Source organism: Pyrus communis, chromosome 16 (assembly GCF_041283825.1).
Source record: "Pyrus communis isolate YQ-2024b chromosome 16, ASM4128382v1, whole genome shotgun sequence".
Taxonomy (NCBI): Eukaryota; Viridiplantae; Streptophyta; class Magnoliopsida; order Rosales; family Rosaceae; genus Pyrus; species Pyrus communis.
Genome location: NC_142580.1, coordinates 8,638,053 through 8,652,985, shown reverse-complemented (window position 1 = coordinate 8,652,985; position 14,933 = coordinate 8,638,053). Strand labels below are relative to the sequence as shown.

Here is a 14,933-nt window from a genome sequence, read left to right as displayed (position 1 = left end):
ATCTTACAATGAATCCCTAATGTCATTATTGTACGTAAACTAGTCATTAGAACTCACTAATGATGATTATGCCTGAACCTATGTATTTGTGTAAATCCTTCACTATTAATGAGAACTCCTCTACTCCGTGCATGTAGCTAACTTAGGATGAATCACATAAATCTTGTGTTTGCTTCCCTATCTTTATCTCTTTACATATTTATCCTCACTAGTGACTGAAGCAATTGAGCAAAGGTCACAAACTTGACACTTTACGTTGTTCCAAAGTTTTCACTGATTTTGTGCATCAACAATTTTAATTTATTTATTTTTTGTTGTGCAATTTGTAGATTTTTTTTTTCTCGAACTATAGATTTTGTTGTAGATTTAATAAAGCATGTTATGCAAGTGGTATTTTACCACAGTGGTGGAAATATGTTATGTTTTTGCATGACGGTATGAATTCAAACCCTGTCGATGGTTAATTAACATTTAACTTATTAACGGTATTGCTCGACTCATAAAAAAATAAATAAAAACAAAAAAACAAAAAATAAAAAGAGCATGTTCTATATATTTAATATTTTCTTAAGTTGCGGGATTGGTGGTGGTACCATAAAAAATTCAAGATAAGATCGTAGAAAAGGATGGAAAACCAAATCACAAACTCACCAACCCCACCCAACCCATAGAGAGTGATACAAATCCAAATAAGCCAAAGCATTCGCCTTGTGGTGGGAAGGACCCAACTCAACTTTAAACCTTACCACATAAGTTCATGGTTCTTACCAAACTATTCAAAAAATATGACCCAAAAAACACCAAACTTCACACGAAAGGGTAAATAAAGCTTTTCATGTATGTCCGGCGTTTATATTTCAATGTTCTTATACCACACATTACGTGATGCGAAGTATACATACATATAGTATATCTCAATTATTCTTTTAATGGGATAACTTAGAGTTCAAGTAAGCCTCACAGTTAAAGGTCAAACTTCAAATTTAAACTAGGGCTAGTTTGGGGTTGAGATGGTGTTTTTTTTTTTTTTTCAAATTTATTTTTGCTGTGCTATGAAAAAAGCAAGTAAGTGTATGGTAAACTATAATGCCAAAAAGTGTTTTTATCAAAAAAAGATGGGATAAGATTGTCAAATAAAAATTTCATTAATTGGTATCCTCTCGCCATGTTTTTTTGAGAAACATGTGTAAAGCTGCTTATGTTTTTTGCTATTTTAGACCTATAACTTTCATTTACCAAATACAATCAAGCCCCAACTTTTTTTAAGAAGCTGTTTTTTAAAAAAATTGAGCAACCCCAAACCAATCCTTAGACTATTAAATTTTGGCTTTTTGAAATAAAACCTCACACTTCAATAAGACTAATTAACTCAGACGACAAGTTAGTGACATATGCTATATCGTGCTGAACGGAACTTAATAGTGACATATGCTATATCATATTTGTGTTTATCTCTTACTAGATTTGAACTCAATAGGTTAAATACGACATAATAGTAACACGACATAATACAAGGAGAGTTATTAACAATGCCATACCCAACACGGCAGAACAGAAAATATAATTAACACAAAATTTCAAACCAAAGACATCGGTCGGTTACGATTATCTCCAGCTAAATTGTGCTCGTGCGGTTGGTACAACTCTGATTTTGCTTGGGTTGATTAGTCAATTGACTTAAAAAAGAAGGGAGTGATTAGTCAAAACCGTAGACTAATCAATACAGGCTGGGGGTTGGTGGGATTACTGGTAATTCCCGCGGTAAACGCGTCCTCCGTCCATCAAAAACCTCCCACATTTTTTAATCATTCACCCACCGATTCACCCCCACCGACGGCCGAGATTAAATTTGATCCCCCTGATTCCCATGCCACGTGACCGAGATGAATCTAACCCATATTATGCAGCTTTGGGAGGGTGGGGCGGGCCACCCCCGTTTCCCTATAAATTGGGACATCAAAGCCCCAAAATTCCTCGAACCGCTTGAGGAGGAAAACACACTACAACCCATTATTTCCTCTACTCAAGCAACTCTCTCTCCCCCCTTTCTATCTCTCTCTCGATTCATAGGTGCGTTTCTGCTCCATTCTGGATTTTCGATATCTGGGTTCGTCTCGTTTTGTTTGAATTCTGCCTTTAGATCTGTTGTTTTTGAGTTGGTGGTTGTGGACTTGGAGTCATTTTGTTAACTTGAGCGGATCTATTGGAAATTTGCTGCTTTTTTCGAACTGTCGCCGTTGGATATTATTAGATGTGAACTCTGACTTTGCAGATTGAATTTTTGGGGAAATATGGAAAATTTTGAATCTGGGTTTTTGTTAATTTTAGTAGATCTATTGGAAAGTAGTTAGTTTTGTGGAATTGTGACCGTCGGACTTTGAGGTTTTAGGAGGGGGACTCTGACATTGCTGATTGAGATTTTTGGTGAAATCTGGCAAATTTTGGATCTGGGTATTTGTTATTTTTAGTAGATCTATTGAAAAGTAGTTGCTTTTGTGGAATTGTGATAGTTGGACATTAAGGTTTTAGAATGTGGACTCTGACATTGCTGATTGAATTTTTGGTGAAATCTGGTAAAATTTGACTCTGGGTTTTTATAATTTTAGTAGATCTATTGGAAAGTAGTGGTTTTTTTTTCGAATTGTTACCGTTGGCCATTAAGATTGTAGAAATGGACACTGACATTGCAGATCTGGTAGCGATTTTATGCATGCATTTGTTTTGGTAATTCTTGCCGTGTATGGGATTTTGAATCTGTATGCGTGTGTTGAAGTTTAGATTTTGATTGCAGAAGGATTGGCAGTTAAGGCCTTATAGTTTGCATGTTCTTATTGTGTGCTATGCTAATTTTTCTTTTTTCAGATTGTAAGAAATGGAGACCTTCTTGTACACATCCGAGTCAGTCAATGAGGGTCACCCAGACAAGCTCTGTGACCAGATCTCCGACGCGGTGCTCGATGCCTGCCTTGCACAAGACCCTGACAGCAAGGTTGCCTGCGAGACCTGTACCAAGACCAACATGGTCATGGTTTTCGGAGAAATCACCACCAAGGCCAATGTGGACTACGAGAAGATCGTTCGTCACACATGCCGCACAATCGGTTTCGTATCAGACGATGTGGGTCTTGATGCAGACAACTGCAAGGTTCTTGTGAACATTGAGCAGCAGAGCCCTGACATTGCTCAAGGTGTCCATGGTCATTTCTCCAAGAGGCCTGAGGAAATTGGAGCTGGTGACCAAGGCCACATGTTTGGTTATGCCACTGATGAGACCCCCGAGCTCATGCCACTCACCCACGTCCTTGCAACCAAGCTCGGTGCCAAGCTCACTGAGGTTCGCAAGAACGGGACTTGTGCTTGGTTGAGGCCTGATGGCAAGACCCAAGTTACTATTGAGTATGTCAATGACAAGGGTGCCATGGTCCCAATTCGTGTCCACACGGTCCTGATTTCAACCCAGCACGATGAGACCGTGACAAACGATGAGATTGCCGCTGATCTCAAGGAGCATGTGATCAAGCCTGTGATCCCCGAGAAGTACCTTGATGAGAAGACCATCTTCCATCTTAACCCATCTGGCAGATTTGTGATTGGAGGCCCTCATGGTGACGCTGGTCTCACCGGCCGCAAGATCATCATCGACACCTATGGAGGATGGGGTGCTCACGGAGGTGGTGCCTTTTCAGGCAAGGACCCAACCAAGGTGGACAGGAGTGGTGCCTACATCGTGAGGCAGGCCGCAAAGAGCATTGTGGCCAATGGACTTGCAAGGAGGTGCATTGTCCAGGTGTCCTATGCCATCGGTGTGCCCGAGCCTCTGTCGGTGTTCGTCGACTCTTATGGCACCGGGAAGATCCCCGACAAGGAGATCCTGAAGATTGTGAAGGAGAGCTTCGATTTCAGGCCAGGCATGATCTCCATCAACCTGGATCTCAAGAGGGGTGGCAATGATAGGTTTTTGAAGACCGCCGCCTACGGACATTTCGGCAGGGATGACCCCGACTTCACCTGGGAGGTTGTGAAGCCACTCAAGTGGGAGAAGCCCCAAGCTTGAAGGCTTTAATGGTGGCTCTTCAGTCAACATTGAATTGAATTGAGCAGCATGTGCTGCTGTTGCTCTATCATATATACCGGCATTTTGCCATTTGGGTTTTTTTTTAAAGTATTTTTTTTATGATTTTTATGTTTTCGTGTTCTTTGAAGAATGTGTCATTAGTAGTTTGTTATTATGAGGGGTTAATGGAGGTGTTAAAAAAATTGGAGGTGTTAAAAAAAGCATATGGAAATTTGTTTTTTTTTTTTCAAGGTTGTTTTGGTACCGCTGAACAGGGAGATTAATGAGATTTGAAAGACGGAGGGGTGGTTTTGCGGTGGTGTAGCAACAATGTTAATTTGTTGGTGCGCGTGGCAGGTAGCATTTCTAATACAATTGATATTATTTTTCCTCGTTGTCTTGTAACTTATCTCATCCCCACCGAAGTGTCTTTCCATCCCAATTTATTCAAATGTTTTCTAGTATTTCCACAGAGAACTTAGCCGTTACGATTCAATCTTAAAGCATCTCCAACAATACAAGTTAAATTTTTGAGTAAATTACAAAAAACGACCTTAATTATGAGTCGAATCATAATCTTATGAATTCGTTGCAATGTCATATTTTCGTTAAGTTTTTTTTTTTAATTTGGTTGTTCAATGATGATATGGTGGGAGTGGGCCCACTATTCTGTCAATTGAAATAAAAAATAATTAATAATTTATTTATTAATAAAAATTAAAAATTAATAATCAAAATTAAATACAATGATGATATTCCAAATTAGTTATGTACATACTGCGGTGATAATGGAGTAGGATTCTCTTCCTTCCTTTTTTTAGTCTGATGATAATAATTCAAAATGATCACGTAAAACATGTAGTGTCACGTGTCAGATATAAACACATGGCCGGACGAGATTCGTTTATTATACCGCCATCGCAAAATCCCAATTGTGGGTAAGTCGTTTTCGAGAAGAGCTTGCGTTGGGCTTGTTTTGTCATACCAGTTACTCTACTTCCCTCTGCTAGGCCCCTTGATTTGCATCTCAAGAGAGCAATGGGGCCTTGGTTGCCTACAATTTCTTCCTATTGATTTAACAACTATGGGACCAATCAAACCCAATAGTAAAGCACAAGAGGAAGGTGAAGTAGATCTCCTTGCTGTATTTGACTATCTATCCCCACTATGCAATGCAACGAAGAATGGGGTTTCGAGTTCTACTGGATGGACAAAAAAGTAAACACAAATTGCAAAATTCAATATCAAATAGTTGTTTAATATTCTTTGACAGTTCACCACCTACATTAATTTTTTGAACAAATAAGATTATCTATATTAAAAAGTGAGGGAGTTATCTATATAACTTCAACGCTCTTTTATAAGAACCCTAAATTTAGTAATTTACATACGTTCTTTGGTGTTTTGTTTAGTTTAGTTTAATTTTAACTTTAGCTGAAAAGTGCATTGGCAGTTTTGGTTTTGGTAATCATTTAGATCCATATAAGGGCATACTGCAATAAGCAAGATTGGTTCATCTCCGTCTTCCATTTTCTCTCCCTCTCTTTCTTCCATGTGAACATCAAGTATTTATGGGCTAATTTCTATGTCACATTCACTTGCTGATGTTGAACAGAAAACTAAACACGTGAAAGTAAAATATAAAAGTATAGAAATTTTTCTTTAGGGGTATTAGGAGAAGGGAATAGAACTCTAGAATTCAAATAGATGAGTGAATACTGTTAACCAATCAAGTCACAAACCGCTTGTAATTATACATATATTTAGCTCAAATCTATCAACATGAAAGATTATTATATAAACGGATATATTCCCTTGTTCTACGGCTCTCATCTCGTAACGGGTTCATAAAAAACATAAAAAAATTCTCGTTTTATAATTCTCATAATGAGTGCGTAAAAAGAGATGTAGACATAAATGATCTATCCCGTTACTTACGAAAACCAATGAACAAGGAAACATATAATTGATTAATATCCATTTGAAGTTAAACTTCACAAATTAAAGTTAAACAACTGGAAATTAAATTTGGACACATGCATGCTGCAGGCTTCGTTATAATTTCTCTTTGTTTTTTTTTTCCTTCTCTAAGAGCACTTTCACCGTGGAAACCCTCCTTCAGACTATTTACTATTTAATCCACCTAATGAACAGTAACTGTCTTTTACATCTCCACCGTTGCACTTTAATAGTCCTAGCAATAGGAAATAAAATATTAGTTTTTTTTTAAATAATACAAAATAATTTTATTTGTAATGTCGAATAGAATTTTTAATCGGTCTCATTATACTATTTTCTATTAAAAAATTATTTTTACTTTTTCTTTTCACAAGATGCAGCACACCATTCCAAAACCTCTTTTTTTTTTTTTTTTTTATTATTTGTTTTCTTCATTTCACATGGTGCCAACGCCCCATTATTTTTCTTCTTCTTTTTACATCCAAAAGCAACCAAACCCCTACGATTCCCCAAAAATGCAGAGGGAGAGAAAGAGATGACAACAAATCAAAACCCCCCTCCGATTCGACCTCTCCCACTCCGATTCCTTGTGGGTTTTTTCCTACTTCCCTCACAACCCCGCCGATAGATCTGCTCCCGGAGAAAAATCAGTCGTTGCCATGTTTCTGTTCGACTGGTTCTATGGCGTCCTCGCCTTCCTCGGGTTGTGGCAGGAGGCTAAGATTCTGTTTTTGGGCCTCGACAGTTCTGGCAAGACGACCCTCCTCCACATGCTGAAGGACGAGGTTTGACTCTCTTTCTCTCCCTCCTCGAATCAAATAGTACCTGGAAGAGTTCGAGAAATGCAGAGGAGATGATGGCTGATGTCGCCCAGACGTCAGCCTTACGTCACATGCCCTTCAGGCTCTCGGGCTGGCAACTCCTGCGGGGCCTTTCCCTCAGGCTCGCTCGGGCTCCATCGCCAGCACACGCTGGACCAAGTTGCTCGAGCTTCTGGCACTGTTTGAGAGCCAGTCCACCAGGCTATTGCCCAAGGTGGAACTGCTCTAAAGTAGAAATAAGCTTAGATAGGGGTCCAAAAATAACCTCACCTTCATGTGAAAAGCTTACTTAGTATAGCTCCATTATATTAATATCTGCTAAACCGTAAGCATCCATGACACACGCATGGTGATCCAAATTAAGCTTGAAAAATACTTTAAATGAATTCTATAAATATGCCTACACATTTTGGGTGTGTGAATATTTTTTTATTTTTGTTTTTTAATTGAGAGAGAGAGAGAGAGAGAGAGAGAGAGAGAGAGAGAGAGAGAGAGAGAGAGAGAGAGAGAGAGAGAGAGAAAGAAAGAGAGAGAGAGGACGTGGGAGTGGGAGTGAGAAAAGAGGTTTTTGTTTTGTTATTTTTTATTTTTTTTAATCTTCTATATATATAAAGTGAGAAGACCAGTTTGGTGAAGCTTTCAATATTCCCATAATGTCCTCATTCAATAAAAAAGACAACACAAAAGTAACTGCTTATAATAGGGGTAACATAGTGAAATGAAACACAACACACATGGGAGATGCTTACGTGAGATATACTTTTTCTACACTCTTAGCCAAGATTGTTTTTATTCGTTGGATGAATCAAACCCTCCCTCAAAGCTTCATCCTAAATTTCATCAATGAATGTGGCCCCTTAGATTAAAAAAATGGACGATGAAAACATCACTCCGATTTTTGATATAAGCACTATCCAACTATCCAACTATCCAAACAAACGGCAACTGTCATCTTCATGTACAACCCATGTTCTGAAAAGGAGATTGGGGTGTTCATTTTCAACCATTTTTCAGATTTGCTTCTCCATCGACACTCAGTATTCACCCATCGGCACCCTAAGCCCATGCCTCTACCACAAACTCCGTTTTTTCTTTCGGTTCGTTGTATCCTCCAACAGAGGTTCTCCTGGGTTATTTTCCGCGTGTTATTTTCGTATAACAATTTAGCTTTTGAGTGCTTTTTTTTTTATCATATTTGGTGCGTTTCCTGGGCTTATTTTCACTCACTTTCTAGGCCACAAAAGGACCCTCCTTATGTTTATGTTTTCTTTATGCAGACTATTCTTCAGAGATAAATAGATTCAATGCCTCATTATAATTCTACTAATCCCACACACGCCCAAAGATCACTGAACTGTCATTTCTGATTTCTTTCAGGTTTGATCTCTCTTTCATGCTTTCGTTTCCCGAGCAAGTATATAAAAAACTGTTAACGTTCAGATTTTTGTTTCTTTCATAGCTTTTTATATTTTTTATTTTATTACACAAGTTGACATACTGTTTCAAATTCTATGAGAATATGCTACACCGATATTGTCAGTTTCATCCCACCAGAGATTGGCGGCTTCAGCTTCATTGTCGTTAAGACTGGTGGCCCATTGGTGTTGGGTACAGTTTATTGATACGTAGGAGTTTTACAGGTAGCTTGGTTTTTGTATACCTCTGTGTCAAAAGAAATATGTGTATGTTGTTTGCTGCAAATGAATTGATTTCATTGCATTTTAGGCTTCATGACTTGAAGCAACTTGGTGAGTTTTATGCTGTTTGTTCGATTATAGTATATTCTTTTACAATGACTTTAAGTATTTACATAGATAGTTTTGCAATCTGATTTTTTTTCTTTTTTTTTTCTTTTTTTTGCCGTTTTTTCTAAAGATGCACGATTCAATTTGGATGTGGCCTTACAATTTTTTTCATTACAATATAGTATGTTTTAATTGTTCTCTTATTGAGTAAAGTTTTGGATGGTTTGGCAGTGTGTAATTGAAGTTCTGTTTGTCATTGTATCGATGTTGCAGTTTGCTTACTTGCCAAAGCTTTTAACGTGTTTCGGGAGTGATACACATGGAGAATACCAGTGGCTACACATTCCAGTTTTGAGCATTCGCTTGCTGTCTATTTGCCATACAAATATTCAAGTCATGTTCGCTGATTAGGATTGGATTAGTCTTAGGTTAAGTAGAATTTGATTGAAGAGGCTAACATTAAGTATTTGTGGATTAATTTTTGGAATCGGAGCTCTCTTGCCAGTGATTCGATCAGGGTATTGATCATATCCCTTTTCCATTTTTACCATCACCAAATTGGACGTGTGTTTTCTCTTCATTTCAGTTCTGGGTTCTATCCATTTTGCACTCATATAATTTCCCATATCATTTGCATACAAACTAACATAAATTAAAAAAATAAGGAGAGACGATTATGGAGTGCATGCTGATGCTTATTTAATTGAATTTTTTGTTTTTATTTTCATATAAAAGTGTGCTTTTACCAATTGGTTTGCAGCCCTCTTATATTTGCAGAACAGTGCCTCATGTTTATTACAATCATCTTAATTAGTTAGACTTTCAATTTAATGTCATATAACTATTCTTACTCTTCAGCTTAATATTAGGACGTGCTATGACTTGGAGAAATACTACTATGTTTGACACTATTTGACCAATTAGTTAGACTTTCAAAAGTCTTGGTTTTACAGAACATGTTTATCATTTCAATTAAATTATATGGACATTTGTGACATAGCCATTTCTTATTTAACAGAAAACATAGTCATTTCTTATTTAACAAAAAAATATGTATTGAATTAAGCTAAACTATTTTATGATGTAATATTTATAGCGTTGTCAGGAATAACCTCAATTGTTGGCTTAGCTTGGTCTTCTCTTGGCTGATTCTTTATCAACTCCTCTTGCTTAACCTCAATTATTTCAGTTGGCATTGGTTGCAGACCCATTTGTTGAGGCTCGAAGAAAAAGGAAGGGGGGAAAGTGTATTCTTGCCGTAGATTTTCTGTTGGGAGTGAGCATTGAAGAAAAGGGAAGGTGATAACAGCGGAAGAGGTGGCTTTTTGCTTTTGGCCTTTTGTTTTCTTCATTTTGCTTAATGTTGATACTTGAGAAAAGAACTTCTAATGTTGAACCCCAATTCGAGAAGATAATGTGAAGAAAACAAATATTCGTAATTGTTATTATGTCCAAGATCAAACCAATTATGAACAATTGCTGTCCTCTAACAAATAAAATTTTGACCCATGTTTAGTTATTCATAATCTTCTTCATAATCTCAAATATCCATGTAGTCCAAAATCATCTCTAAACACCAACGGGGTTCGAGAAGGATTTTGAATATCATAACAGTTATTAATTATGATTTGAAAAGTTTTGTTTCGCTCACTCACATTTTCTATTTTTGCACCCCTCAAGATTCTAGCAGCAGAGTTTTGTATCAATGAAGATTTGTGGCACTTTTCAGTACATATGTCTTCTTATGATGGTATAATCATTATCTTACCTTACTGTGTAATACCTATGCTCTGTATCATGCATGAAATAGGTCCAGACCAGCTGATCGCGCACTCGTGTACATAAGCACTTTTAGGTTTTAATTTATTCACATTTTATACACTATCACATTTTATGGCTTCGTCACCTTTTAGGTGTCGGCCAGCACAGCTCGATTCGGGGTTCTAGTGGACATTCCAGGTCAGGGTGTGTCATGTAACATGCATGGGTTTGATTGATGAAACATACTGATGCAATTAACTTATGGTTCTTAATAATTTCATGCTAAGTAATATCAAAGATTAGCACCTTAGAACTAATTAATTAGGAAAGATGATGCTTATAACACATTTGATTTGCGTGTTTGAAGAAAACGTTGGCTCATCACTATCTTTATCTACAAAGATTATAAGGAAAACTAATGAAAATGACTTCAAAACTTTGGGTTTTAACCAAAAGTCACCTAATAACTTTTATTTAATGATAAGGACAAGAAATAAAAAACAAAAACAAAAAAAAAAACAAAAACTTATTCAACCCAAAGCGCGTGTGCACGTTAGCTGTGACATCCCACATCGCCCAGGGGAGTGATCCTTAAATGTATATTCCCATCCCTACCTAGCATGAGGCCTTTTGGGAGCTCACTGGCTTCGGGTTCCGTAGGAACTCCGAAGTTAAGCGAGAAGGGGGCTAGAGCAATCCCATGATGGGTGACCCACTAGGAAGTTGCTCGTGAGTTCCCAAAAACAAAACCGTGAGGGAATGGTAAGCCTAAAGCGGACAATATCGTGCTACGGTGGTGGAGTGGGCCCGGGAAGTGGTCCCCCCCGGGCCGGGATGTGACAAATTGGTATCAGAGCCTAACCCTGGTCACATGTGTGCCGACGAGGACGTTGGGCCCCTAAGGGGGGTGGATTGTGACATCCCACATCGCCCAGGGGAGTGATCCTTAAATGTATATTCTCATCCCTACCTAGCACGAGGCCTTTTGGGAGCTCACTGGCTTCGGGTTCCGTAGGAACTCCGAAGTTAAGCGAGAAGGGGGCTAGATCAATCCCATGATGGGTGACCCACTGGGAAGTTGCTCGTGAGTTCCCAAAAACAAAACCGTGAGGGAATGGTAAGCCCAAAGCGGACAATATCGTGCTGCGGTGGTGGAGTGGGCCCGGGAAGTAGTCCCCCCCGGGCCGGGATGTGACATTAGCAGTGCGAAAGCAAGCATCTACCAATTCAACAGAAAACCAACAGTGTAAAAGCAGAACACAAATTACTTTTTAAATATTTCATCGGGAAGGAAAATGTTCAGAGAGAGAGAGAGAGAGAGAAATTTGAGACAAAAAAAATATATTGCTGACATCAATACATGACTACCACTTAGCCCTACACGTGGGTAGCATCTCATCATCACTCCATGTTCAAATTATGGAATTCTTTATTAATTTTAACCCTAACCAGCTAAAACTAAAAAATAAAAAAATTATTAGATTACCTTCCTCAATGAAAGCGAATTAGCTTTTCTGATCTTTCATTTATGCTTTTGTTGTTAATTTTGTATTGAATAAATTAAAGGGAAGTCAAATAAATTGTTCGAATAATGTTAAAGAACAAATAGGAATGTGAAAATCATTATTCTAACTCTGTAAGAATATAAATTTTATTGTCAGTGATTCATATGATAATGAGAAGAGAGCTTCAGATTTTGAACCTTTTAGTGTTCATTTAAAAAAACAGTGAGAGCGCTAGTGTTCGATTTTAAGAAATAGTCAGTGTTTAGTTTACGAAATAGTTAGTTTTTGGTTTAAGAAATGGTCAGTATTTAGTTTACGAAATAGTAATAGTACTAGCGTTTAGTTTAAGAAATAGTTAGTGTTCAATTTATGAAATAGTTAATGTTCAATTTAAGAAGTAGTGATAGTATTAGTGTTCCGTTTAAGAAATAGTTAGTGTTTAGTTTAAGAAATAGTCAATGTTCAGTGTTAAGAAATAGTGTTTGGTTTAAGAAGTAGTCAATGTTCAGTTTAAGAAATAGAGTTCAAATTTAAGAAGTAGTCAGTGTTCTGTTTAATAAATAGTGACAGTATTAGTGTTCATAAAACTGAATAATGAAAATTTTCTTTATTTTTGACATTGTAATATTATACTTAGTTTGTTCTAAAAAAATTGAAAGAATAGTCAAATAAACAAATAATAAATAAATTGTTTATAGAGTTAGGTGAAATGAGAGAGAAAAGTGCGGAGAGGTGAAAAAAATAAAAAAGAAGAAAAGTTGATGTGGATGGGCGAGGTGAAATGAGAGAGAAAAATTAATGGGAATATGTGGTCATGCACGTCATAATGTGTTGGTTGTTTTTATTTATTTATTATTATTATGTAAAATTTTTGTCTTTTTCATTAAAATTTGAATCATTTTTATTAAAGTTTAAACCCATTTTATTAAATAAAGTTTGTAGATGGTTTTTGGTTAATTAAAAGTTTTGAGAAGTCATTTTCATTAAAGCTCGCTAGATTATAACGTAATAATGCAATAAGCTTTGTTATGTGTGAATAAAACAAGAGGTTAAGTGGAATAAGAAAAGAAGATTAAGCGAACAAATTTACACACAAGGGCTCCATCCTCAGACTTACTATTTAGGGCTCTCATTTGGAAGTACTTTTAAATTTCCTGAAACCGCTTTTAAAGAAAATGTTTTTTGAGTTTAAAAAACACTTAGTGCTTTTTACAAGAATCACTAGTTATGTGCTTTTTACAGAAAACACTTCGGCATTTTAACTAAGGATTGGTTTCAAAAACATTTTTATCGATTGCGTTTTTTGCCATTTTAGAATCACCTTCAAATAAACCCTTAGTCTAGCAGTGGTGGACTTAAGGTTTTGAGTATGTAAGTTAAGTAAAGTTCGTTGAAGGCTTGAAGATTGTTACATACCTATTTCAATTGTAATTGAAGATTGTTAATTATAGGTTAATTGATGAAAGGCTTTCATGCGCTAATTAACTATACACAGTTTGTTAGTTTGTGGGGGATTTGGTATGTTAAAAAGCCATCATTAGTCAATTTGACTGTATAATTTGTAGTTTAAGCCTTAACTTTTCTCTTTTAAGTGTGCTCTCTAAATTGGACATTGAAGTTCACATTTCCAAAATTTTATTGTTGCTGTCTGATTTGCGTCTTTTTTTTTTTATCATCGTCCATTTCACCGCCTAATCTACACCAAAACATCTGCAATAAAGTTAGCCTTCCACTGCAAAAGCATGTCGAAACTGGCTTTCTTCGAAAGATACAGCTCATTTGTGAAACACGCTCTCAGTCAGCTTGGGAAGGAAAAGTAGTGTGGCTCATCACTATCTTTATGGACAGGATTGTCTGCCCCTTTCACTTCCAATGTCCTTCCGTGCTTTTCTGTTTTGTGTGATCACGATTAAGTCACGTCAACATTTTATATTATTTTTTTTATAGAGATAATAAGACAAAAATGAATAGTAATATAAAATGTTAATATGATTTAACCGTGACTACACAAACAAAAAGGTACGAAAGAGCATTGAAAATGGAAGGGTAGACAATCCTTGTCTTATCTTTATATACAAATATTATATATATATATATAGGGGTTTTTTGATATGGGTCCAAAGTAACTAAAAATTAGACCTATTTCAAAAGTCAAAAGTCACTAAAAATTGGACATATCTTTATATACAAATATTATATATATATATATATATATATATATATATATATATATATATATATATATAAAGGGAAAATTTGAAATAGGTCTTATTATAAATAAGCTTTGTGATGTCACATCCGCTTGCATCATTTTGACATTATCATCAAGACGCCCATCATTACATCTATAGAGTAGTATTGAGCAATCCTACAACGAGAGAAGTCGTCATTGACGTCTATCCTTAGCAAGAAATCCAATATATGTTCACAAAATTAGTATACAAATTCCAGTGGAAAAACTTAACACGTACCAGCTTAAGATGATGTATTTGTATTTGTATTCATGCCATAATGTCACCAAAAGATAAATGATAACAAGTTTCAATCTTCGTAATTTCAATTCTAATTTTTAATGAACCTAGAGATGAGGATAGTGATTTTCACATTTTTCAGTTTCTCATTTTGTACTTCTCATGTTTTTGCATATTAATCTCTTTCAATTATTATGTCCCAAGACTATAAACTAGAAGATGCAGAAAGGGGAAGGGAGTGCAAAGAATCACTTCTCATGAATACAAAGAAAGAGCAACGTGATGGTTGTATGATGTTGGGGCCATGTATCCATGAAGAAGGGGAGTGATTTTTGGTTGGATCAGATTAGAAACAAGCATTCCAATGCTAATTCAAAAAGGTTTCGGAATCAAATATTAGTTGTAATTTTAAAATTTTGGATTATCAGAAATTTTAGAATCGATTTTATTTCGGAGTTTTCGGAACGTAATTAGAATCTCCTATATTTTTGCAAGACTATTGAAAATTTTCAAACTTATATGTATCTACCATTCAACATTTTCTTTTCTTCTGAATTTGTGATATTTGTAAGCTCTTAGACCAACTCCAATGGTGGGCTAAAAGCCAAATTACTCTC

At 36.3% G+C, this 14,933-nt stretch overlaps 1 protein-coding gene across 2 annotated transcripts; it reads left to right on the top strand.

Annotated features, from left to right (window-relative positions):
• Positions 1–1,929: 1,929 nt before the first annotated feature.
• On the top strand, positions 1,930–4,442 carry LOC137730858 (S-adenosylmethionine synthase 2). 2 transcript variants are annotated; one of them, XM_068469849.2, is made up of 2 exons: positions 1,930–2,070; positions 2,863–4,442. In XM_068469849.2, exon 2 carries the CDS (start codon positions 2,873–2,875, stop codon positions 4,052–4,054), a length of 1,182 nt encoding a protein of 393 aa, XP_068325950.1. In that variant the 5' UTR covers positions 1,930–2,070; positions 2,863–2,872; the 3' UTR covers positions 4,055–4,442. The 2 variants fall into 2 exon arrangements, with proteins under 2 accessions (XP_068325950.1, XP_068325951.1); XM_068469850.2 differs by having other exon boundaries at positions 1,974–2,107.
• Positions 4,443–14,933: the final 10,491 nt, after the last annotated feature.

Excerpts from the sequence above, each read along its gene's own strand:
- LOC137730858 (XM_068469849.2), top strand. The coding sequence starts at position 2,873 with ATGGAGACCTTCTTGTACACATCCGAGTCAGTCAATGAGGGTCACCCA.